At 38.2% G+C, this 21685-nt stretch overlaps 3 protein-coding genes across 7 annotated transcripts; 1 reads left to right on the forward strand and 2 right to left on the reverse strand.

Annotated features, from left to right (window-relative positions):
* Nucleotides 1-665: 665 nt before the first annotated feature.
* LOC124325892 (sodium/potassium/calcium exchanger Nckx30C-like) lies at nucleotides 666-13217 on the reverse strand. Of its 2 annotated transcripts, none has more exons than XM_046784458.1 (9): nucleotides 12260-13217; nucleotides 8455-9371; nucleotides 4534-4615; nucleotides 4243-4359; nucleotides 3905-4014; nucleotides 3432-3780; nucleotides 2831-2946; nucleotides 1712-1848; nucleotides 666-1261 (listed from the first exon to the last, which is right to left on the reverse strand). In XM_046784458.1, the coding sequence occupies exons 1-9, from the start codon at nucleotides 12594-12596 to the stop codon at nucleotides 1021-1023; spliced, it is 2406 nt and encodes an 801-aa protein (XP_046640414.1). In that variant the 5' UTR covers nucleotides 12597-13217; the 3' UTR covers nucleotides 666-1020. The 2 variants fall into 2 exon arrangements, with proteins under 2 accessions (XP_046640414.1, XP_046640415.1); XM_046784459.1 differs by having other exon boundaries at nucleotides 4243-4356; nucleotides 12260-13216.
* A 2571-nt stretch (nucleotides 13218-15788) lies between these two features.
* On the forward strand, nucleotides 15789-17273 carry LOC124325916 (ubiquitin domain-containing protein UBFD1-like). 2 transcript variants are annotated; one of them, XM_046784488.1, is made up of 7 exons: nucleotides 15789-15946; nucleotides 16017-16231; nucleotides 16303-16454; nucleotides 16524-16652; nucleotides 16715-16805; nucleotides 16875-16966; nucleotides 17046-17273. In XM_046784488.1, exons 2-7 carry the CDS (start codon nucleotides 16069-16071, stop codon nucleotides 17154-17156), a joined length of 738 nt encoding a protein of 245 aa, XP_046640444.1. In that variant the 5' UTR covers nucleotides 15789-15946; nucleotides 16017-16068; the 3' UTR covers nucleotides 17157-17273. The 2 variants fall into 2 exon arrangements, with proteins under 2 accessions (XP_046640444.1, XP_046640445.1); XM_046784489.1 differs by having other exon boundaries at nucleotides 16042-16231.
* Nucleotides 17274-18104: 831 nt separating this feature from the next.
* LOC124325915 lies at nucleotides 18105-20480 on the reverse strand. Of its 3 annotated transcripts, none has more exons than XM_046784485.1 (8): nucleotides 20204-20480; nucleotides 19464-19694; nucleotides 19279-19395; nucleotides 18935-19127; nucleotides 18725-18860; nucleotides 18525-18650; nucleotides 18438-18447; nucleotides 18105-18359 (listed from the first exon to the last, which is right to left on the reverse strand). In XM_046784485.1, the coding sequence occupies exons 2-8, from the start codon at nucleotides 19648-19650 to the stop codon at nucleotides 18271-18273; spliced, it is 858 nt and encodes a 285-aa protein (XP_046640441.1). In that variant the 5' UTR covers nucleotides 19651-19694; nucleotides 20204-20480; the 3' UTR covers nucleotides 18105-18270. The 3 variants fall into 3 exon arrangements, with proteins under 3 accessions (XP_046640441.1, XP_046640443.1, XP_046640442.1); XM_046784487.1 differs by lacking the exon at nucleotides 20204-20480 and adding an exon at nucleotides 19925-20182; XM_046784486.1 differs by lacking the exon at nucleotides 20204-20480 and adding an exon at nucleotides 19871-20182.
* Nucleotides 20481-21685: the final 1205 nt, after the last annotated feature.

Raw genomic sequence — 21685 nt, forward strand, 5'->3', positions numbered from 1 at the left:
TACCGAGGCGTGACTGGAACTTTTCTCAGGTGAAAGCCACCCATTCGGCCGTTCCGTCTTCATCGTTGCTGGTTAGGCTGTGTGTCATTTACTGCAGGAACATGAAACTTTTCACGTTGGATCGTGTAATCTATTTTTGTGTAGGGTAATACTCGGCCTGCGGTCGAGAGAGACTTTAGCGCCGGCCGTTGTGGCGGCAGCGGTGGCCAGCACCGCCCGGCAAGGGCTGACAGTATCGCTGACGGCCTTGCTGGCTGGAATCAGCGACATAGCCATCAATGGCTAGTCGGTTGTCTCGGGGTGGCTATAGCATCCGGAGAGAGCTGGGGATAGAGTAGGGTGGTGTCATATCGCACTCCCGAAATTGTATGGATATTCAAGTTCATTTTCATTTTTCAAGTTCATTTTCATTTTTCAAATTCGTTTTCATTTTTCGAAATCATTTTAGTTTTTCCAATTCATTTTAGTTTTTCGAAATCATTTTCATTTTTCAAAATCATTTTCAATTTATGAAATCAATTTCAAAACATTTTCAATTTTTGAATTTATTTTCAACTTGGTTTCAATATTCGAATCGATTATCAATTTGTTTTCAGATCAAATATGGTAATCGATTTTTGAAAAGTTTTTTTGGAAAAAGTGTTCAATCCGCACCCCATAGTTACTGTCCCAGGAAATTGAGACCATGTGAAACTGAAATTTCAAAAGGCGGTATTGGAAATTAAATAAGATAGAGGCAGATGGGCCAAATAGGAAGAGCGTGGCGAAAATAACCTACTGCTTATCTTTGTTACTCTATAGTTTTTACAAACAAGAAGAATAGAAGGGAAAATCGAATAAATTCGCAAAGAAATATGTAACAACCATTTAGTACCAACAAAAAGTTACTTCTCATAAATATTTAACAAAAAAAACTTATATGCTTATTTAATGCAAACTTATAGACCAAGAAAATTATCTGTTTGAATTCGATGAAAACACTTCGGTTAGAAATTATTAGAAGATCATCGGCAGAATAACCTAAACCGGACAACTTATCGTACCATACTCAAATCCAAGCGAAACGGCGACAAAAACAAAGTAGAATAGGAACATGGTAACTCCTAGGGCCTTGTTCATTTTCCATCGGAAGCACGCAATGCTCAGCACAACAAAGCACAGCATACCAAAAAGCACGAGAACAGAGCAGGCCATTCCCGAACTGCTCACTTGCACTGGGCTGCCGATTATGATGCAATATAGTAACCATGGAAGCGGTAGACTGTTTTGTTTCCCGTACATTATCCAGTTTTGGTCCAGAACATGTAAAAATAAAAAATAAATAAAAAGAAAGAAAATTCGTGTTATCACTTGGTCGGATATCTATAATAATCATCAAGAATTAGGAAAAACAGGCAAATTTAGTTTAAATTGGTTCCAACAATTTGAGTCCAAACTTTTAAGCATAAGTAAAAAATTTCTTTTAATCTCCTTTTTTTACCACTGAAGTCTCAAGATACAAAAATTCATTAAAAATAAAACTCAATTCCTTCTTTTCTCTCATTTATCTGAATCTGATTTATCTTTTAAAAAATCCTACTTTGAATTCTTTTTCTTATTTACAAATATCTTTCGACCTCTTTAACGACATTCACTGAAAACGACTTGTTTGATTTTTAAACTTATATAAGATAACTAATATAAGAAACATTTTTTTTTTTTAATTATTTACCCGACGCAAATATCAAAAATATTTGATCCAACTGAAGAAGAGACAGCCATGTCTCCCAAACCCTTTCTTGCCACGATCACCGACGTTATTAAATCAGGGATCGAAGTGCCAGCAGCCAAAAATGTTAGACCCATAACCTACAAGGAAAACACAAAAAATAAGGTACATGAATATTTTCCAATAATTCCAAATCCAACAGTCTATGGTAAAAGTCTCTATTGGTCCATACTAGTTTACTAATTTGAAAACAACATTAGTATTATTAACGTAAGTTTGGGAATATACATTCCTCATTAAACAATGTTACTTTTTAAAAATATTAGTCCTTCAAAGAAATTTGTCATTTTGCCAGATATTGTTTTTTTTTTCTAAAATTACGGAACAACACCAGATTTTTGTTGCGTAGACTTTCTTTAGACATTGCAAAGCAGTCAAATTATTGTGTACGGTTTCTATGTGATGGAAATTTACGGCATTTACCATAGCAGAAAGTCATAATCCATGGTGATCTCATGTTCAGCTTTGCTTATCACATGCATTCATTGAAATCGAACTTTTCCCATGGTTCCAATCGGTTCCAATCTTCAACTTTAACAATATTTTGGTAATTGGTATATCGGTACTGAACCGAACTTATTAATGATTAGTTTTGCTGTTGCCATAAGCGCATAGCAACGCATAGCAATAAAATTGCAACTCATAAAAAATGAAAGCTTTATTCTTATTGTTTTGGACATATCCTAGAAGGATGAAAAAGGTACCAGTACCGTGGAATATTTGTAAGCTATATAATCATTATCTAAAGATTTAAGTAAATTCTAATTGGATTTAAAAATTTGGGTTTAATCCGATAGTGAGGCAACGTGCGACTTAACGCCGCTCCGTGAATAACTACTGAAGAGCGATAGAATAAAATTTAAAAACTAAAAATAATTAAATACAAAAAAAAATTAGCCTGGTATTTAACTTTTTGCAATAACAATTTGTTGTCAATTAAAAACCAATTTTAAACGATCCATATATTTTTCCTTTGTATATTATTTGAAGAATAAAAGAAAGCATTCTTGTTCTTACTAGAAAAAAGTAAAAGTGTTTCTAGATTAAATGTCTTTGACTTACCTCTGGAGGTATGTAAACCGTTTCACCGGTCAAATTAGCCCACCAAACCATCAAATACGAATAGGCAGCAATCCAAAGAATACTGCCAATGAAGGTTACGACAAAGAACCGCTTCCCTAGTACAAAAGAATCGGTCATCATCATCTGTTCAATTATAGCTGTAGCCTATCGATTTAACAACTTATGCGCTACAGGCCTACAGCCGCTACATGCGTCTACAAAAAACGAACAAAAACAACTATGTGCTTTGTGTAAGTTAGTTATTCCACTTTGAATATGTGACACTTTATTTTTAGCTTAAAATTCTGCATGACAAACAGATTAGGCCTATAAATGCATTTTTGCAATTGAAAATGCCGTCAGTTTTATTTGAAAATTGGTTTACGCATTTATCCTTGTTTTGCTGGATTGGCGCTGGATTGGCGTAACGAAACCACGATTTTTTTTTAAATAGAGCAATAATATACTAAAATTAAATTTGAATTGTATACTTAGGTGAATTTCTATTCTTAATAGTTAATACTAGGTCTCGCAACTTGAAAATTTTACCAACACATTGTCAAAAAAGAAATAAGAAAAAGGAAGAAAAATGTTGACTTACCCTGTGGAGTTCGTGTGTCGGGTAAGGTCAGCCACAGTGGCCATAATATGGGCGCCAGGAATAAGTATGTTAATTGTTTACGAGTTCCTTCCGGCCAAGACAGGTCAAGAGGTTTGATGACCTCATCGTCGCCATTACCACCTCCCTCACCAGCCCCATCGGTACCCCCAATGGCACCATTAACATCTTGTCGGTTCGACATTGAAGTACAATCCACTACTGCCGAAACACCGGCTTCCGTTTTTGTAAGTACGGCTGTAGCCGCAGAAACTGAGGCGGACGCTGCCGTTGCTTCGCTGACGATGAACGATTCGACGGGAGTCATCTCAGAGCGCCCAGTGTTGGAAAACTGCTCAAGAAATCCAAACAAAAAATGATCGTTACAACTTGAAATATGAATGCAGTATGAAAAACCATGTTATTTAACGTATAACGCTGGTTACACAGGTTAGTAAGAGAAACATTTCATTCACCTCTTCGTTTGGATCACGGCCATTGGCTACTGTCTGCTCCTTGGTAGCGTCCAACAACACTCGCAATGAAGCGATGGCATGTAATTTGTTTGCCTTGTCGTCAACATGACCTGTTTTTTGGTCGATGCAGCAATTCAAATTCGTTCAGCAGAGCAGCAGGATAAATTTTTGAATTTTTTTTTGTCCCAAACAAAGAGTGCGTACATAATACGTAATATTGAAAAAGAAAAAGGACGCCGTTGTTATTGAATTTAAAATTGAATTCAAGTAAAAACGCGTAAAAACTAGATTTTTTCAAATTAAAAACAAGATGAATAAAATAAGAAGGAAAATATTACCTCCGTCATGCATGGGGTCAATGCTGTGAATCATTAACGTGAGAAGTCCATGGCGAAACTTGGAACCTCGTATGCCAGCACTTGCGGCACGACTTCTGTCATTGACGTTCGTACCTGCTAAATTGAAAGACTTTTTTTTAGTAGTAGTTGTGTTAATTTATCTTTACACTATATAGGACTCAATTGGCCGTGTTTTTATTAAAACTTCGTAACGGCGAGAACTTGTATTGATTATTGTGTGTTTTAGTAGCTCCTAGCTTAGTTAATTTGGGCCTAATTTATTGTACGCACCAGCCGTGTTTCCAGTGGTTCCTGAAGATCCACCGCCGCCACTGCTTACCGACACTTGACTTGGAGGACCTCGGTTGCTTGCCTAAAAGTTTAAATAATCCAAGAAACCTAGATCAATTCGGTTGTTAATTGATTAAACAATGGCCATCGACTAACTTATTAAATGGGTCATCTTTTCCATTATTGCCTACATTCTCATGCATACCGTTCAGTTAACATCACCTCTTTAGCAACATTTAGAACGCAAAGGCGATTGACTTAATTATAGCTATTTTTTAACGGCCGACTCAAAGAAACTTTCTTTGGTAACGCCATTTTCATCATTGTCTGTCATTTTTCACTCGAACTTAACAAGAAATGTATTGTAATGGAAAATTTATTGAGCACACAAAAAAGGCATTATTATTCTCTTAGAGCCACACACATTATTACGGTACAAATGCTGCATGAAGCAATAAGCAACTGACAAATCAGCTTCAGCAGTAGCAATGCTAAGCGATGTTAAGACTATGGGACAAAGGCAAAACAATTACGATTGGAATAGTTCCCATTACGGTATAAACCCTCCTGCGAAATATACAACAGTCATTGTCGAAAGTTTTATCCCATGGAGAGAAAACTTTTCACTAGTTGGCTTACATTTCATTTTATTTATTTTTTTATTTTTTTATAATAACAGCTAACTGGTGTATAATTATATGAAAAATTTGAAAACATCGCTCTTAAAATCACCAAAATTACGGAAAAATACAAGAAGCTAAGAAACTTAACGCATGCGCGTTCATTTCAACAATTTGCCTTGTGGTCGAAGCTCGTTCTCAGTACTGTCTTAGTGACGGTAGTTCTGCAGTCATTGATTTTGATGAAGACAGCTTCACGCAAAATTTCGATCGGCCACTTATTTCAATTTCTCTAGGGACAAGGGATTCCTTGTTAGCCTACATTGTTTCCGTATTTCCTTCGGCTTTCTATAGACAATGACATCAGCGCTAAGACAGTTCGAAAGTCCATCACGCTGAAAATGATGACATTTTTAACGCTGACAGCAAAAAAAAGATATGAATATAGTCATCAAGAATGTTCATTTAACTGGTTTCATAGAAATAATCTTGCAAGCGCTTTTACAATTTTGACTGAAACGCGCACGTACTTTTGACTAATCGAGAGTCTCACAAGTTATTTCCATTGACAACTATGTTCCCACCGCGTCAGCTAAATTATTATCAGCTCAAAGATCCTGGATATCGTAACTGCGGCATAAATCGATTGAAATTGAGGGCGAATGGACGGGTTTTCGACAGGGAATCGATGACTTAGTGAAGCGCAATCAAACAAATGTGTTATCGGTAACACATTCTCCTAATACAGTGTGTGTGCAGGAGATGGGCCTGCTGCAAACCGAGCCGGAAGGTGGAACAAAAAAGAGGGAAAAAAAAGAAAAAAACAAAAACTGATAGAATGACGAAAGAATGAGGCGTAGAATTCGTAGATCGATGAGTGTCTGAGAAAAGACGAAACGTCGTGTGCGCGGATACAAGGAGAGGGGAGTGGAAGCGAGCCGACTCGTGCTAGGTACGATGAAATAATGGCGTGTGCACTCGGCTGCGACCGCTATCCCCAGCGACTGCCTGGAGTAGCTGCTAGCACGAACTGATGACCCTTTAGCATGCTTCTCGCCTCGCCAAGTGTGGTCACGTCATACGGTCAGATTACGATGCCGTGCAAGTCTTTCTAAAACACATCGGATCTCGGGTATAGGACCTCGTCCCCCTTCCCCAACCCCCTCTCCTTTCGACAGCATAAGGGGAAAAAAAAAGAATGAACTATATGAAAAGCCAGTCGCCCTAATCCAAACTCTTTTCTCCACGCGTCGGAACCGAATCAATAGATCAACAAATTCCACGAGTTTCTCTCTTCGGTCTTCGCGGTTGACCAATATCTTTGCCTTCCATTTTTTCCTTTTTTTTTTCTTTACCAGTCCCAAAATTTTAGTTATTGACCTTGGCTATACCTGTCAACTCCATGGTTGTCATATTTTATGGTGATGATTTGGTCTAAAAATTATGCAATGATTGTTGAAAAAATAAAAATAAAAATGACTGCCGCAGATGCAAAAGATACGTCTAGATGGTTCGAAATGAATTTCGAGAAATTATACTTTAGAAGTGAATTAGTAAGCATACTTTAAGCTCGCATTGGAGTGTCAAGATTCGCTTTTGATGGCATGAATAATTCAATTCTATTAGTGTGTCAATTTCTGTTCGTGAAATAAATAAATCCTATAATTCTTTTATCTTTTTTTTAAAGTTAAACAATGGAATCGGTAGAAGATGTTGCCCTGGTAGCATTAAAACGCGACAGCAAGAAATCGATAACTCCGACATAATTTATCTGGGGAAAAAAGTCGATGGGAGAAAAAAAAAATTAATAAAATATTGGCTAAGCGCTCTTGAGTTTGCATGAGTTCAGAACTGAGGATGAATTGATAAACCTTATAAACCCACAGCTATTTCGTAGCTTTTTATTATGTTTTATGATACGCTGGAAGGCAGTAATGTACTAGATAAGGCGAGCTAGGGCTACTACTTCAAGAAATCCACGTTGCTAACGTTCAGTTTAATCGATAAATTCTATCAATTTTAAATCACATTTATTAGTTAATTATCCGACATAGCCGTCTAAAACACAGCGGAGCTGCTGCTAGACCTTCCGACAAAGAAGTTCTTGGTTCATTCATTGAATAAAACAAAATAAAATAATTATGGCATGTTGGGAGTGTGATTATATTACGCTCATAAGAAAATGCTGTTTACTCTATATCATGTTATACACCTTTTTGTCGAAAGGGGAAATCAAGTTAGCGGCAAGATGTAAAAGTAACGGTGTTGACCTAATTTGCTTTAATATTGATGGCGTTCCCTGTAACCATATTTGAACATGAATTCGTATTGGACAAAGGCACACAGTAAATAATAACTGTCACAAATGCGCACGGGACTCGGAACTCGGATGGTCTGAATTCTGTCGCTCAGTTCGTGACCCACCTCCCATACGAATGTTAATACATTCATCCGTTGAGTGCCCATGGCTCCCTCGTGTATAATACTACTCAAACCCTTTCTTCATAACTCGAGTCACAAAGGGCTATTGATTTTTGGCTTTCTGAACCGCTCGGCGCGCGCCGATGGCAGCAAAATGATCTGGCCCTTATATACAAGCACATGCACGTATTGTTTACCACAAATTCACAGCATATAAACTACAAACTGTACTGTGAAAAGCCTATAAAATATGACGTAATACACCAGACAGTATAACCCCATACAGTTCAAAAACACAAAACATTGTAGCATTTTTTTCTTCAATTTTCTCAAATCTTATACGTACGTAAATAGTATCGATATTTAGTTATACATTACCGATTTTACTTCGTTATTATGCTGTCTTTAGCCAGTTTTCTCTGCACGTCTTTTCAAGGATTCAAGTCAAAATGAGTTCATGATAGAAGTGGCCATAGACCAAGAAGAATCTATTTGTGAAAATATCAATATCTTTTTTTTTTCTACTGCAGAACTCTCGTCCGCAATATTTAGCGCTTGTATTGAACTGAATTCTATTTAATTCTCTAGAACTTTTTCTGTCTTAAATCTACCCTAAGCACTTGATTGACGATTATGTGGCTCTAGAGTATAAACGATCGATGCTGGAATGGTCGGGAATGGTGGTAATTTACGAAAGAAGGACAACTGGAAAGAAGCCAATCTAACGTTTCACAGTTAAATTGAACGGAGAAAAAAAAGAAGCTCACAAGTCGTAACCTCGTTAAAGACTTAACGACTTGAAATATGGATAACATCCAAAAGAGCCTAAAAGGAATAATGGTGGGTTGAGTGCGGAATGGTTGCTTGTTATGTAGCTTACATTGTTAGCAGCAACGAGATGATCAGTCGAAGAAATGCGAGGCATGGTGTTACGGTAGAGGAAGCGCTTGACCACTCTCTCGACATCCTCGTTCCAGCGCATGAATGAGACGTAGGCGGCGTAGAGGAGGAGGAGAAGTGCCGCCTCCCACCAGACGATCAAGTTGTCCATGAAGAAGAGAACCAGGGCGATGAGGCTGATGCTGTAGAAGGTGCAATCACGAAAGAGCGGCCACCACGTCAGCGTCAGGAGCGTCTTGCTGAACAGGGCGCACATGCCGATGACGAAGAGGATGTTGAAGACGGCTGAGCCGACGATGGTGCCGATGCCGACGTCGTCGAACGAGACGAAGACGCCGATGACGCTGGTGAAGAGCTCCGGGGCGCTGCCACCTGCTGCCATGAAGGTGGCGCCGGCCACGTCGTCCGGGATGTTCAGCTTCTCGATGATGACGTCGAGCGACGGCACAAAGAATTCGTCACAGACCACGGCCAGGGCGACGAACATGTAGACGACGCCGGCTACGTGGAAGACGACGGCGCCACGCTGGCGCTCCTCTTGCGTGAACAGATCCGTGGGGAACAGAGGCTGCGGCTTGTTCTCGACGACGCTCTCGTTGCTTCCCGCTTTCTTCACTTCGGCAGTCGCATGGCCGACGACGTTGGAACTGTTGATTGAGCGGCTTATCCGCCGCCACACCGACTCCTCGCCACCCTGAACTTCTTCTTCTTTCGATAAGAGTTTGTCGCTCATCAACTGCTTTTCGGCCAGCAACCGGCGCTGCTCCGTCTTCCGCGGCGGACCTCGCTTGGTCACTGCCGTTTGGGCTGGTCCGGACTGCTCCAGCAACATTTGAATGTGCTCTCTTTTCTCTCGCTCCACCCTTAAATACTCGCCAATGTCTTCAATACCCAATTCTGAAATTAGGAAAACAGAAACAATAAAAAAACGTGGGTTTTACGTCAAGTTTCAAGTTTTTTTTTTTTCAATTATTATTCAATCGACAAAGTCTTGAAATATTTCTTGATTGCATCTCGATAAATTGTTTTGATTTTTACCGAGATTTTTTTTATTATTCTTTTGATTGATTTGCTAACCAACAATTCAGATATTTTTTGAATCTTGAAAAAAAGCCTAAATCAAATAATCAAATTCCTGGTAAAAAATCATCGCCCTTTTGGGTGTCGGCTCATCAAAGAAATCAACGACGGGAAAGGGAATAGGGAAGAGATTACGCGTACTTGGTATACATCACAAGGTGAATCGGAGTGAAAAGGCGAAGCGAAACATTACGACGATAGCCTTATCATGCTATAAGTTCCCTTTTGCCTCAATTATTGTATGATGATTGTATGATCAACAGAGCTACATTAATTATAACGGAGTATATGCCCTTGACTAGAAAGATGAAAGGTATATATCTTTTGCAAAGCGATCAGATTGCATGTTGACAAGACAAAATCCAAGTCCACAGCAGCTCTGACGTACGGAGTTAATATGTTGCAGTGCATGAATGGGCAAATTATAGCAAGAAAAAGCTGATTCAGTAGCGCAGCGAGATGGAAATCAGTCAAGTCTTAACTTGAAGACTTCATATCAGAGTACGATCAATTCAAAATAGGAATAAGAAGTAGCCGAGCTATAAGCGCGGCGTTAATTTTTTTTTTTATACGAGGTAAAATTATAGGTTGAGTTGGCAGATTCGAATTTAGTTTTAGGATTTTCTCCTTCATGACCCTGGGAAAGGATTAAGGAAAAACGAGCGAACAGAACTGAAATAAAGAAAGGCGCCACAATATCGGCAATGGATTTATGTTAATCTCGGTAAAGAAAAAAAAACACGATATTATTTCAAGTCTTAACGTTGATAACCGAGTTATTTATTCTTGGAATCTTGGTTAACAACCCGACATTTTTTCTTAGAGAGGAAGTAAACAGATCAATAACAAATAAATAATACATTTTCTTATTCTCGTTTACGCTAATTTTGTACATAATTATTTTAGAAATTCATTTGTTTTTAACTTCCGTAAAATCGAATATCTTTTATTGTGGTGTATAATAAAATGAGCGACATTGATTTCCATGTTGTGAAATCGAAAATAAAAGATAAATATCTATTGATGATTAACCAGGATTAACTAGGAGCGACTTTCTTGTAGATCTGTGAGCAAGTCTGTGAGTTCCCTTCTTGATCTTTATGGAACAGTCTAAATCGTCTATCCAAATAATTGTATGTAAAACTAACGACTTTCGTGCTTCATATGTTGATGTGCAATCGTCCCATCTTTCGATTCAGGTCTGTATATACACTACAAATGTATGGCGACGTCCAAATATTAAGAGCCAGAGGACATTCTGTTGGACACTCGGACTAATACAAGGACATTACTAGTGAAGAAGGCGCTTGAAATGGTCAGCAAGATCACGATGTGAGAAACCTCTTACATCTATCGATTTGCTGGTCCTTTCGTCCGTCTCCGAGACCCGCTGAGACCCAAGCCGGTTCATCGATCCACTTTGAGCCCTTTTGCCCGTTTTTCCCCGACGCACGGATAGTACAGCACAATGCACACACATACACACACACACACACACACACACACACACAGAGGAGAGGCATTGCACGGGCCGCGCAAGCATTGCCGGGGAAAACACACGTCCGACGGGCATGCGTATACACTCGAGAATGTCATGCCTAACAGTTTGGTACACACTGCTAAGTTTGAAACCATATCTTGTGTGTCGATCAGCTCATTCAACACATATTAGAGCCAGTTGTCCATATCAATAGCAATCAAACGACCCCCGAAACGAGGATGAGCGATGTCTCGTCCCTTAGTCTACGTGACTTGGCCTATCGGCAGGCCACGTCTAACGGTCTAATCCGCACGATACGTTGTTTCTTCCTCGCATGCGGGCAATCCACTTCACTTCGCATACATTGAGTGGGCATTTGAATAAGGAGATGCCGGAGCAAAAGACGGTATTGAAGTTCACATGTTTGGCGAGAGGAGAACGCATGCAACTTGAACATTTCTTGAGGATCGAGATTTGATTTTTTTTTTTAACTCAAAAGAGGGTATTTTGTAAAAATCCGGATTTGAACACAAATAAAAAAAAAAAAAAAAAAGGGAAAAAAGAAAATACAAAATAAAAAGTACCCAAATGCGCCTGGATGAGAACTCAAAATCGATTGGACGACGAGCTTGAATTTCGGCTACTCTCACGTAGCACACAAGAAAGAATCTTTTCAGAATGAGTTGACAAGAAGATTGACATCAGTGGCCCGGATAAAAAAGAAATCAAACTTGACAGAAAAACTTGTGTATGCATATGATCACGAATGCCGGAATATATGGAGTACGTCATATAGCGTCATAAGTTGTGCATCGATTCTTTTGTCGGTTTAACAGGGGAGCATGAAAAAATAAGAATTTATTGCGTCTGACTCGTCCGACGTCGCAACCGCATCAATACTCGAAATTGCATGAATTGTATGGAGGTAAATAAGTTGAGTCTCAAGAAAAAAAAAAGTAGGCGTGTAATATACTATACTGCACTCTCCGGGGGTGGGACGGGTGGTGGGCTGGGTGGATGGTTGGGGGGGGGGGGGGTGAACTGATGCCAAGGAGTCGTTCTTCAAACACGCAAAGCGTTGATACAGCGAATGTTGTTTGTATTCGCTCGGTATCGACGTCTACTACGTGACCATAGAGCTAAGTCTGATGCTTGTCTCCAAACGGATGAAAAATATCAACGCAATTATCTTTTGGGGTTTTTTCAAAAATAATTCCGAAATTACCTTTGACCCGCATCTCCCAGTCGACTGGATGTCCGACGTTGCGCTGGAATTCGTGGATTTTCCCGTCGTCAAACTGGGCCTGGCTCTTGAGATAGGGGGCGGCGAAGAGCTGCGAGTTCTTTTCGGCGGCGTTGGGATCCAAGTGGCCACGGGCCCCGGTTGCCGAAGGAGAAGGTGCGGCTACCAAGTTTTTGGCACCAATGTAACCGTTCAAGTGAAGGAACGTGTACAAACAAATGGCGTAGAGCAGGAGCGAGGTGCAGCTGACGACCAGAAAGTACGAGTCGCGTCGCATGTTGATGCCAGCTTTTAACCGCGATCGAACCAGTCGACCCATGTCTCTCAAATTTTTTTTTCTTTTGGGTAGACAATAAGGTGGGGAGGGGGAAAGAAGAAGACGACGATGATTGTGCTGGCCAATATTCACTGGGGTGGGGGGGACCTAGGCCAAAGCCAGGCCCGAAATCAAAATCTTCCTAGTGCACATGGTCGACTGGGAGCCCTTTGGGTCGACCACAAGACGCTGCTCCTCACGCGTCCGTCGCGATCAAGTAACCGGGCTCGACTATGCACCGGAGAAGGGGCCAACACAAGTCCGTCAGCCATATTTCTGCTCACGGTCTATACTAGCTGCTAGCTACACGGTGCATGCCCAGTGTGTCATAGCGTGCACAGCGCTCGAAGAACGCACAAGAACATTGACTTTGCCTATACCAATCCGACGACGTTTTATTCGTTATACTTAACTTTTTTTTGTTCTTTTCTTTTTTTCTTTTTTCCCTTCTCTCTTTTTCTTTGGTGCCATCTTTGATGCGTTGCTGTATATACGCTCGAAACCTCCGCGCACGGTCCTGTAATCTCCCTTTTCTTTCTACGCCCACCGACTCCACCCTTGTCAGATGAATCGCTCGTCGGCCACGTCGACGCACTCGCATCGCCTCGTCCGCTTTCAACCCCCCCCCCCCCTCAACGAAATTTTGTTTTCTCTTTTTTTTCCCTTCTTTCCGTCGATATAGTTTTCGCCTCCTCCTTGTTGTCCCTTTACCCTCAACTAGACGATTACCGTGTTCTGAAATGCACGTCAACTTTCACTTGAAGTTGCTGGCTGAAGATACAGACAAATTGAGTCTCCTAAAAGCTTTTTTATTCAAAGATTCAAACGGGAAATTCTGAAACTAGGGTCCGTAAAACTATTGTTCGTTCAGAATTATATGTATAGGCTTACGTATATACAGTACTCAACACTGGATCAACTTATATAAACAATTAATTTTGATCCTTTCGAATCCTCTCTCCTTGCTAAAAGCAGGAGTGAACTTCCTTTTCAAGATACCTTTTCATAGGCCACACGGACGTTCTATTTTTCACATGATTCATTTTTCATTTTCAGAGAAACGCGTGAAAACTTGATTCCTTAATAAGATATGGAATGTCCAAGGAGTTTCCAGATAATTGTGACGTAAGAATAAAGACCAAGCAAATGGACGACCTAGTCTTAGTTTCCACCCATAAATTTTAATGCTATAGCTAACTATCATATGTAAAAAATATGTGTGTCGTCGGAGAAATAATCGAAAAACCTACAAGATGGCTGATGTTGGCACTGTATAAAGCGAACCATAGTTGGAGATAACCCGGCAGCCCACGAGCGTGAGCTAGTAAAAAAATCAATAGAGTATAAAGGAAGAAAATATATAGCCAGCAAGAAGATGCTTTGCAGGCCACGACGTACACTATATACACATCGCCCAGTGCAAAGTAAGGCTTGTTTGGCCGGGCATACCATAGCCTCCTGGGTGGTCCCTAGAGCTAACTCGGTGAGCGGACCGCGACCAATAGTAAGTTTGAGCGACACATGCCTAGCTATAGACCAAGCCTTGAGGACGTGCATAATGAGAGTGACGGGTGTGGTTCACAATGTAGCTTAGCTCGGTGCAATAAGGAATAGCTAACCACATAGACAAACCGTTAACGTCGTAGAAACGGACAGCAGAAGGCAATTAAACTAAAATCTTTAATAAGACAATCAACGGATTGCGCAGACATGCATAATTCATCCTTCCAAAACTTAACATCTCTCAAGTGGAATTCCCCGTTGGGATGATTCCAAGTTGAGACGAGACGAGTTTATTGCTAAGCAGGTTATTGAGAATAAGACGCGAGTTATGAAGCCAGCTTAACCCAACATTATCCTTTTTTATTATTTATTTTTTTTTTTACTGCGCACGGTACTCCGCAATTACCGACCAGTTACCGACATTTCACCACTCGATTTCCTCAATAGATGGATTTGTAGCATTTATGAGTAAATATTACGTAAAAAAAAAGCTGAGGACATGTGCCATCATCGAAGGGAAGTGAAACGAGGTCCGCGTGATCAGTCACGAAGATTATAAATAAATTCCTACATACATGCATCATATGAGAAGATGATGTGTAGATAAGATCTTCTCTTCCAATCCCATATCGTGTGCGGCTTACGGCGAACCAGCGAATTAGAGAAGATTTAGTAGAATTATTACAAAATGAAAAACAAAAATAAATGGCTCCATACAAGTAGACTGTGTTGAGGATACTTTTTAAAAGATATGATTAAATGATTTCATTTTAAACTTTATTCTTAGAAATTGAGAAAGAATTAGAATTATGAAATTAATTTTGTATGTGCTGTTTAATTGTTCCACCTCAAATAGCAAATGAGACTAAGACCAGAACAAAATATTGACAGCCATTAAGACACATGCTGCAGCAATGTACTGACTTTTCCTCTCACCAATTCGAGCACTTTTCCAGAACAACCCCAAAAAACTGTAACGAAAAAAAACAAACAAAACCTGTTAATGTGAAAATTCTGAATTGACATGAAAATTGACAAAGCAGTCAACATCTTGATCATTTACAAGAACCTACATAAACATAAGTCCTTTAGGTACAAAATTTTACTTCTCACCCTGTTTTGTTACGATCTAGTAGACTTGGAGTCAGTGATCGAATATACGCACATGTGCATATAAGAAGTAATGTGATCGTAAGAAGAGACTGGAAGTTGAACAAGGCTGACTACAAATAACAAGAAATATGAGGTAAGCAAGTAAGTTTTATATCACTAAAATAGAATACCATATTGTAGTATTTTAGCAATAGGTCTACACGCTTATTTCCTAGCCCTTTTATGTGAGATAGGCAAAATCAAGTTCAACTAATATTTATGAGATGAGATTAACAGACTCAAAAGTTTTGTTTTTTTGTTTTGTTGATCTTGTCAAAACTGGCCTGCTTTCTAGCGGCTGCTGTCGTTATTTATTGAAAATACATATACGGAAAAATCCAATATTAATTTATATTTTGTACCTACCTACTATAGCTATGCATATTTTACATTATATTTTGACTTGCATATTTTTTTCCCCATTTTAAAAATGAAGTTAGCCATACAAAAAAAGCAATATATTTTATTTATTTTATTTTATTAGTGTACTGTCAACAGCGTTGTATATATATATAGTCCGTCAAGTCTGTTTAATTCTCAATAGGTGTCACTACCCGTTAGTAAATAGAAAAAAAGTACTCGTCTGAGTCGTCTCCTCTCTCGTTTGTTCCAGTCTGGTTTGCTTTCTCGAACTTGAAAAGAAATCTACTATTTGAAAATACCTGATTTTCGAGGATTTAGATGTTTGTGCAAATCTGGTAGGAGTGCTGCTTAATTTAGAATTGAAAGTCGTCCACATATATTATTAGCCAATTGTTGAAACTTCAGTCGTAGCACGTTTTAATGTTCGTAGACGTTTGCACAACGTCTACATTATCAAATGGAGGAAAAACAAGACATTCTTGAAGAATTAACACTTCCAGGCAATGTTACTGCAAAAGATGTGGAATTTAAGGTAGTTTTTAACAAAAAGAAATATGATGTTATCTTCAATCTGGATTCCACAATTGCTCAGTTAAAGGAACATTTGCACACCATCATTGGTGAGAACTCAGTTATTTTTGAAATTACTCTTGTAGAAAAAATATTAAATAATGAAATGTAAATTTTTAAGGTGTACCAAAAGAAATGCAAAAACTCATGGTCAAAGGCCTTGCTCATGATGACAAATCCTTAAGAGATTCTGGAATTATTTCAGGATCGAAAGTTATGGTCATTGGGTCAACATTTGATGATGTTTTAGCTCTCTCTCATCAAACAGCAACAGTATTAATTTTCAATCTTATCAGATAACTTATTTATGAAAATTGTCTGAAATTAATTCTCTTTTGTCAGTGGATCCCTGAAGATAAATTGAAACCAGCAAGTGCTATTAAAGAACCATTGTGTCATCAGAAAATACATAAAAAAGTTTTGGACAAAGGACTACCTGAGGATGTTATGCCTGGTGTTAAGAATGCCAAAGTTTGTTGCATATCTACACACTTATTTGAAAAGTACTTCTTAAAGTTGTTTTGATTTTTCAGGAAGGATTACCACCTCATCCATTGAATGGGATGTGCAGCCGAGGCAAAGTAAGATTGACATTCAAGATGGAAAATGACCAAATCTGGATAGGTATATACAGACGTTTTTTGTTAATGGAATTTTTAAGAATTCTACAACTTATTATACGCACAATTGTAGGAACAAAAGAAAGGACAGAGAAAATCAGCATGTCATCAATAAAAACCATTGTGAATGAGCCAATAGAAGGACATGAAGAATACCACATTATTGTAAGATTCTTGGCACATTTGCTCTCTTAATGATTCTTTGTTCTCTGTTTTTTTACCTCTTTTACATCTCTTTCATCAGGGAATTCAGCTTGGTCCTACTGAAGCTTCAAGATATTGGATCTATTGGATACCATGTCAATATGTGGATGCAATAAAAGAAACTATTTTAGGGAAGTGGCATTATTTTTGATTAAAAGATATGTTCAATTTCTGGAAATTGTCACTTGATTCAATACTATTTATAACTTTTTCTGCTAATATAAATTGATGAGTTGAGTATTTCTTAAATAACATTTCTAAATATGTATATTTGTACTCTATTTTATATTTGATTTTACTTTTAATCATATAAAATACCTCCAGGAAGAGTGAAAAAGACTGGGTCTACTTTTTGTTTAACGATGAAGATAAATGACTGATCGAGGACAAAGTATATCCGATAAATCAGTAAATTGGTTTAATTTACAATATTGTGTCTTTCGTGTTGTATGCAATATGCCTGCCTTTGTCGACATGCAAGACATATTGTAAAAGCAACCCATAATGAAAAAAACAAAAAAGGTTCAACGGAGTCTTTAAGTTAGATTTACAGATTATTACCTACCAAATTTTGAATTTCTTAGTACAGACGGTGTTCTGCCACTGAGAATGGTTCAGCTATTCAATTTAACATTGGGACAAAGGGATATCGGCAAAAATCTACGTAAAATGACTATTTGGCAATCGAAAGGCTCAGCATTCAGTTTTAAAAATGCATACCGGTACCAAGAGATTGGTTGTTTGGCAAGTTAGCAAGCTCAGAGTGGCAAAATAGATTGAAAGAAATAAGAATCACTAAAAATTTTAAATTGATTTAACTGTAAATTTGAGAGCAGAAGAATGCATCCATATGCAGAACAACTGCATATGGATTTTGGCGAATTTTGTTTCTGTTGAAAATCTTCGATGAATTGGCAGAGAGCGGAGCTAAACCGTCCCTTCATAATCTGAGGCCTGAATGACGGAATTCCCTTCATGGACACCACCCCTATAATCTGTTGTTTTGCCAGTTTTCATTAGTAACTCTTGCTAGATGCAGTTTCAAAATCGTGCCGCGTTTTTTTTTCTTCCAATAATATGACATAAAACCAAACACTCGTGATGGTTCAAAATTTTATGACGATGACATAAATTTTTTAAAATTATACTTTATTTCCTATAATATTTACCACAAAAATAAACCATTTAATTTTTCATCTTGGGTTTCCTGTTCTGTAACGCAAATCATTAGAAATAAATGTTAAGATTGTAGACTTGAAAACCATTTAATCATATTCGGAGCCAACAGCAATTGAGAGCCCGCCCTCAACTAGTACAAAAGTATTGTGATACCACCAGTTTGTGTCGAGAAATACTGGCAAATAATAAATCAAAATAAACGTAATTAATTTTGAGAACTCGCAACAGAATGTCGTATTAATTCACATTATACCTATATCGCCCTGGAATGAGAAAACCAAGTAGGTTTTTGTTCATTTAGTATTGAATTTATTTAGTTATTATTTTAAAAATGAAATACCTTTTCTGCTGTGAAGTTAAATGTGTGGCAAAATTCATTAAATTCACATTCAGGAGGAGGAACCAACTGCCACAATTTGTTTCCACTGATTTGAGCTTGCCATGACGGCCGAAGGACGTAATCAATCTTTAGCAGCAAACGTTTTAGAATTCAACTGTTTTAAAAGTTGGGAAAAAAAAGGAAAAATCTCATGCGCATACATGCAATGTGGTGCCAGGTCCAGGGGAACCCATGAAAATCCAATCTAAAGATGAAGATTCTGAATCTGGCGGGATAAAGTCTGGTTTCGTATAGTATGTCCGCAACATCTTTCGAATATATGGGTTGCAATTGCTCCTGTATTTCGAACACAATTAATGCGTTAGTCATCAACAATACATTCGCTTTTCAGTTGATTTCTGTAAGCCTACCAACCAATGTACCACTGTCCTTCAGGTTGCACACTAATGTTCATATGGAGAGCTTCATGGAGTGATTGAAAGTTGGATTTAAATGGCAAAAACTGGCATTCCTCCTCCACACTTTGGTATGCTTCTAACCCGCTTTCATCGTACAGCCGAACTAAAAACTCGAAGCTAAAATTTTCTATGGCTGGCCAGTGCTCTAATATTTTAACAAATTTATATATTAATAAATCTTAATGTTTCAATCGCTTATTGTATTATAACAGGTTATCATAAAATATTCTAAAAAGTCCTATGGCTGCACGTAAATGTTGGGTAGCCTACATGAAAATGATTTAAAAAAAACTTACTTGCACCTCCTTTGATTATTAGTGGTTTTGAAGCGTAAGCAATCTCGGTGAACTCTGAAATAGTTGGATTATATAATATTTCTGGTCCAGTAACGTGTTCGCAGATAGCGCACTCGCCTTTGAACAATAAATGAATAAATGATTTTTCGTCGTCAGTTATACATTTAAATTTGCCAAATACTTACTGATTGGTCGTGAAACTTCCATCAGTATATAATTGTTTTTCAACAGGCATGATGTTTCGGTTAAATAAATCCATAATTGCTGCTGAATTTCAAAATTCAAAATAATTGCTACTGCAGCAACAACAAATGAATAAATAAATGTTTGCAGAATGATCCGCCAAGAGAAAGAAGCTGAAGCCGACATCATTTTTTCGTCAAAGACTTCTCTTAAATTTCGAGATACGAATTGTCCTGAATAAAATAGTTTGTAACTTATGGTCTTCATAATTTAATTATTATTATATATTTAATTAAGCCCAATTGTTACAAAAATAAAATAGGTAACAAATTTGACCGGAATAAGCGTCTTTCATTCCTCCATAAAAGTAAACCTTACGCAAACGTGAATAGAAAAAGGGTGTGTTTACAATTAATAGGGAAGATGCTTGGGAAAATGTATACGACGAATGTCAAAGATCCACCTTTCCTATTTCTTGATCGGAAACTTTTTGTGGAGTTCAACCACTACCAGCTCGTAGGGAATCTTAAAACAGTGATGTAAACAATCCACGGCAAAAGGCAAATTTACACTCGTTGTCACAGTACACACTAAACTATCACCAATTAATTAGCAACTACATCAAGCACTACACTACGCATTCACGTTAAATATGTACAGATAACAATGCAGATGGAACAAGCATATCTAACTCATCTAACTCCTTAACAAAAATTCTCAAAACTATTACGTATTTACGTACATTCAACAGCATTCAACAGCAACCTGCATAAGTAGACGAACATGCTGAAACTTTTCTTTTTTTGTGAATTTTTTGGCGTTGTCAATTTTGTTCAGCATATACATGTAACGACGGGAAGGGAGATATTACGAGAAAAGCGAGAAAGTATTCAAATGAAACGTTAGAATTTTTCTTCCATGGCCTCTTTTGCCAAAACAAAGGAAATCGACTTTTACGCTGTCGATGACTTTGCCGACGGGAAGCGGCAGCGGCGCGGATGAGTCAAGTATGTTCATTTGGGCAAATTTAGGCCTCCTTATTACTTAATGGTAAGGGCCTGTGCGGTTGTGCCGTGCTTTTAGATCCAATAAGCACATATGACGGCGTGGGGTTTGGCCTTAAATTCATCCTTTCCTGGCGAGAGCTAATCGAAGGAATGAAAGAAAAACGATACGACTGCGTCATCTCGTGGAACCAATCATCACTTAGAAAGAAAAGATGGTTTTCTAACTGTATCCGTTTCCCCCTTATAAACTCTAGACTTTCTTAATGCCCTTCAGTTTTCGGTCGTTCTTCCATCTAGGCTACTAAGCAAAATAAAAATAAAATCTGAAATAATCTGAAAATGTGAAATCTGAAAAAAAAAAAAAAAAAATTAAAAGCACGTAATTTTTGCGATTGTTTTCCAGTCTTAATGCTTTATGGTGGAAAAATCGTTCGCCAGATGGTAGTGTATCCTCCGTTTGGCACAGCGACAGCTACCTGGGGTTCGTTAAGTGTGCACACAGACAATCTCCCAATAGACGTTGCCAAAAGTCATTTTACCCAATAAGATGATGCCTTGAGTACTCTCGACTTGCCTACTCTTGACATGGCACGAAAAGTGTGTTTTACAAAGCCAAGGGTATGGAGAGACCCACATACGGCTGATCTCAGCTGGCGCGCCAGCACGTTACAAGTGTTTCGCCAAATTTAGACGTCACGTTCCGCTTTTTGAGCCATGACGCCATGCTTATCGACTAGAGAATAATCATTGCCTATTTATTATGATGCATTTTTATTAGACCCAATGGTGTAGTGGTTATAGAGCCAGACTATGGCATGAGCGGTTGATGGTTCGATAGTGGAGTCAAGATATGAAAAAAGGAGGGTTACCGGGAACAAATTGCAACACGAAATGTTTTCATGAGCTTTGCTATTACTTTAATTTTATGTTTGTTTTAGAAACCCTCTTCAGAAATAATAATTTTTACTATAAAAAAAATAGAAAACAAAATGTAAAAATTAGAAGATGTATTTTTATTTTAACATATCAATTTTCCTAAATTTAAAAGTCGTATTGAAAAATATTTAATAGCTCTTTAGTTATTTATTGAGAAAGTTCGCAGAAAAAAATTATTTGCCGCTATGGTTCACAAAAAAGCCGCCGCATACAGGTGGCGTTTCGTTTCGTTTCACGTTTCGTAAAAACGCCATCTGTATGCGGCGGCTTTTTTATGAACC

The sequence above is a fragment of the Daphnia pulicaria genome, chromosome 2 (assembly GCF_021234035.1).
Source record: "Daphnia pulicaria isolate SC F1-1A chromosome 2, SC_F0-13Bv2, whole genome shotgun sequence".
Taxonomy (NCBI): Eukaryota; Metazoa; Arthropoda; class Branchiopoda; order Diplostraca; family Daphniidae; genus Daphnia; species Daphnia pulicaria.

Coding starts and splice junctions, on each gene's coding strand:
- LOC124325892 (XM_046784458.1), bottom strand. CDS start 12,596: ATGGGTCGACTGGTTCGATCGCGGTTAAAAGCTGGCATCAACATGCGA. Junction 9,372..12,259: donor CTGGGAGATGCGGGTCAAAG/GTAATTTCGGAA, acceptor TCCTAATTTCAG/AATTGGGTATTGAAGACATT. Junction 4,015..4,242: donor TGACCCCATGCATGACGGAG/GTAATATTTTCC, acceptor ACCAAAAAACAG/GTCATGTTGACGACAAGGCA.
- LOC124325916 (XM_046784488.1), top strand. CDS start 16,069: ATGGAGGAAAAACAAGACATTCTTGAAGAATTAACACTTCCAGGCAAT. Junction 16,232..16,302: donor ACATTTGCACACCATCATTG/GTGAGAACTCAG, acceptor TAAATTTTTAAG/GTGTACCAAAAGAAATGCAA. Junction 16,806..16,874: donor AAATGACCAAATCTGGATAG/GTATATACAGAC, acceptor GCACAATTGTAG/GAACAAAAGAAAGGACAGAG.
- LOC124325915 (XM_046784485.1), bottom strand. CDS start 19,650: ATGATGTCGGCTTCAGCTTCTTTCTCTTGGCGGATCATTCTGCAAACA. Junction 19,128..19,278: donor AATAATCAAAGGAGGTGCAA/GTAAGTTTTTTT, acceptor TTAAAATATTAG/AGCACTGGCCAGCCATAGAA. Junction 18,651..18,724: donor GACCTGGCACCACATTGCAT/GTATGCGCATGA, acceptor TTGCTGCTAAAG/ATTGATTACGTCCTTCGGCC.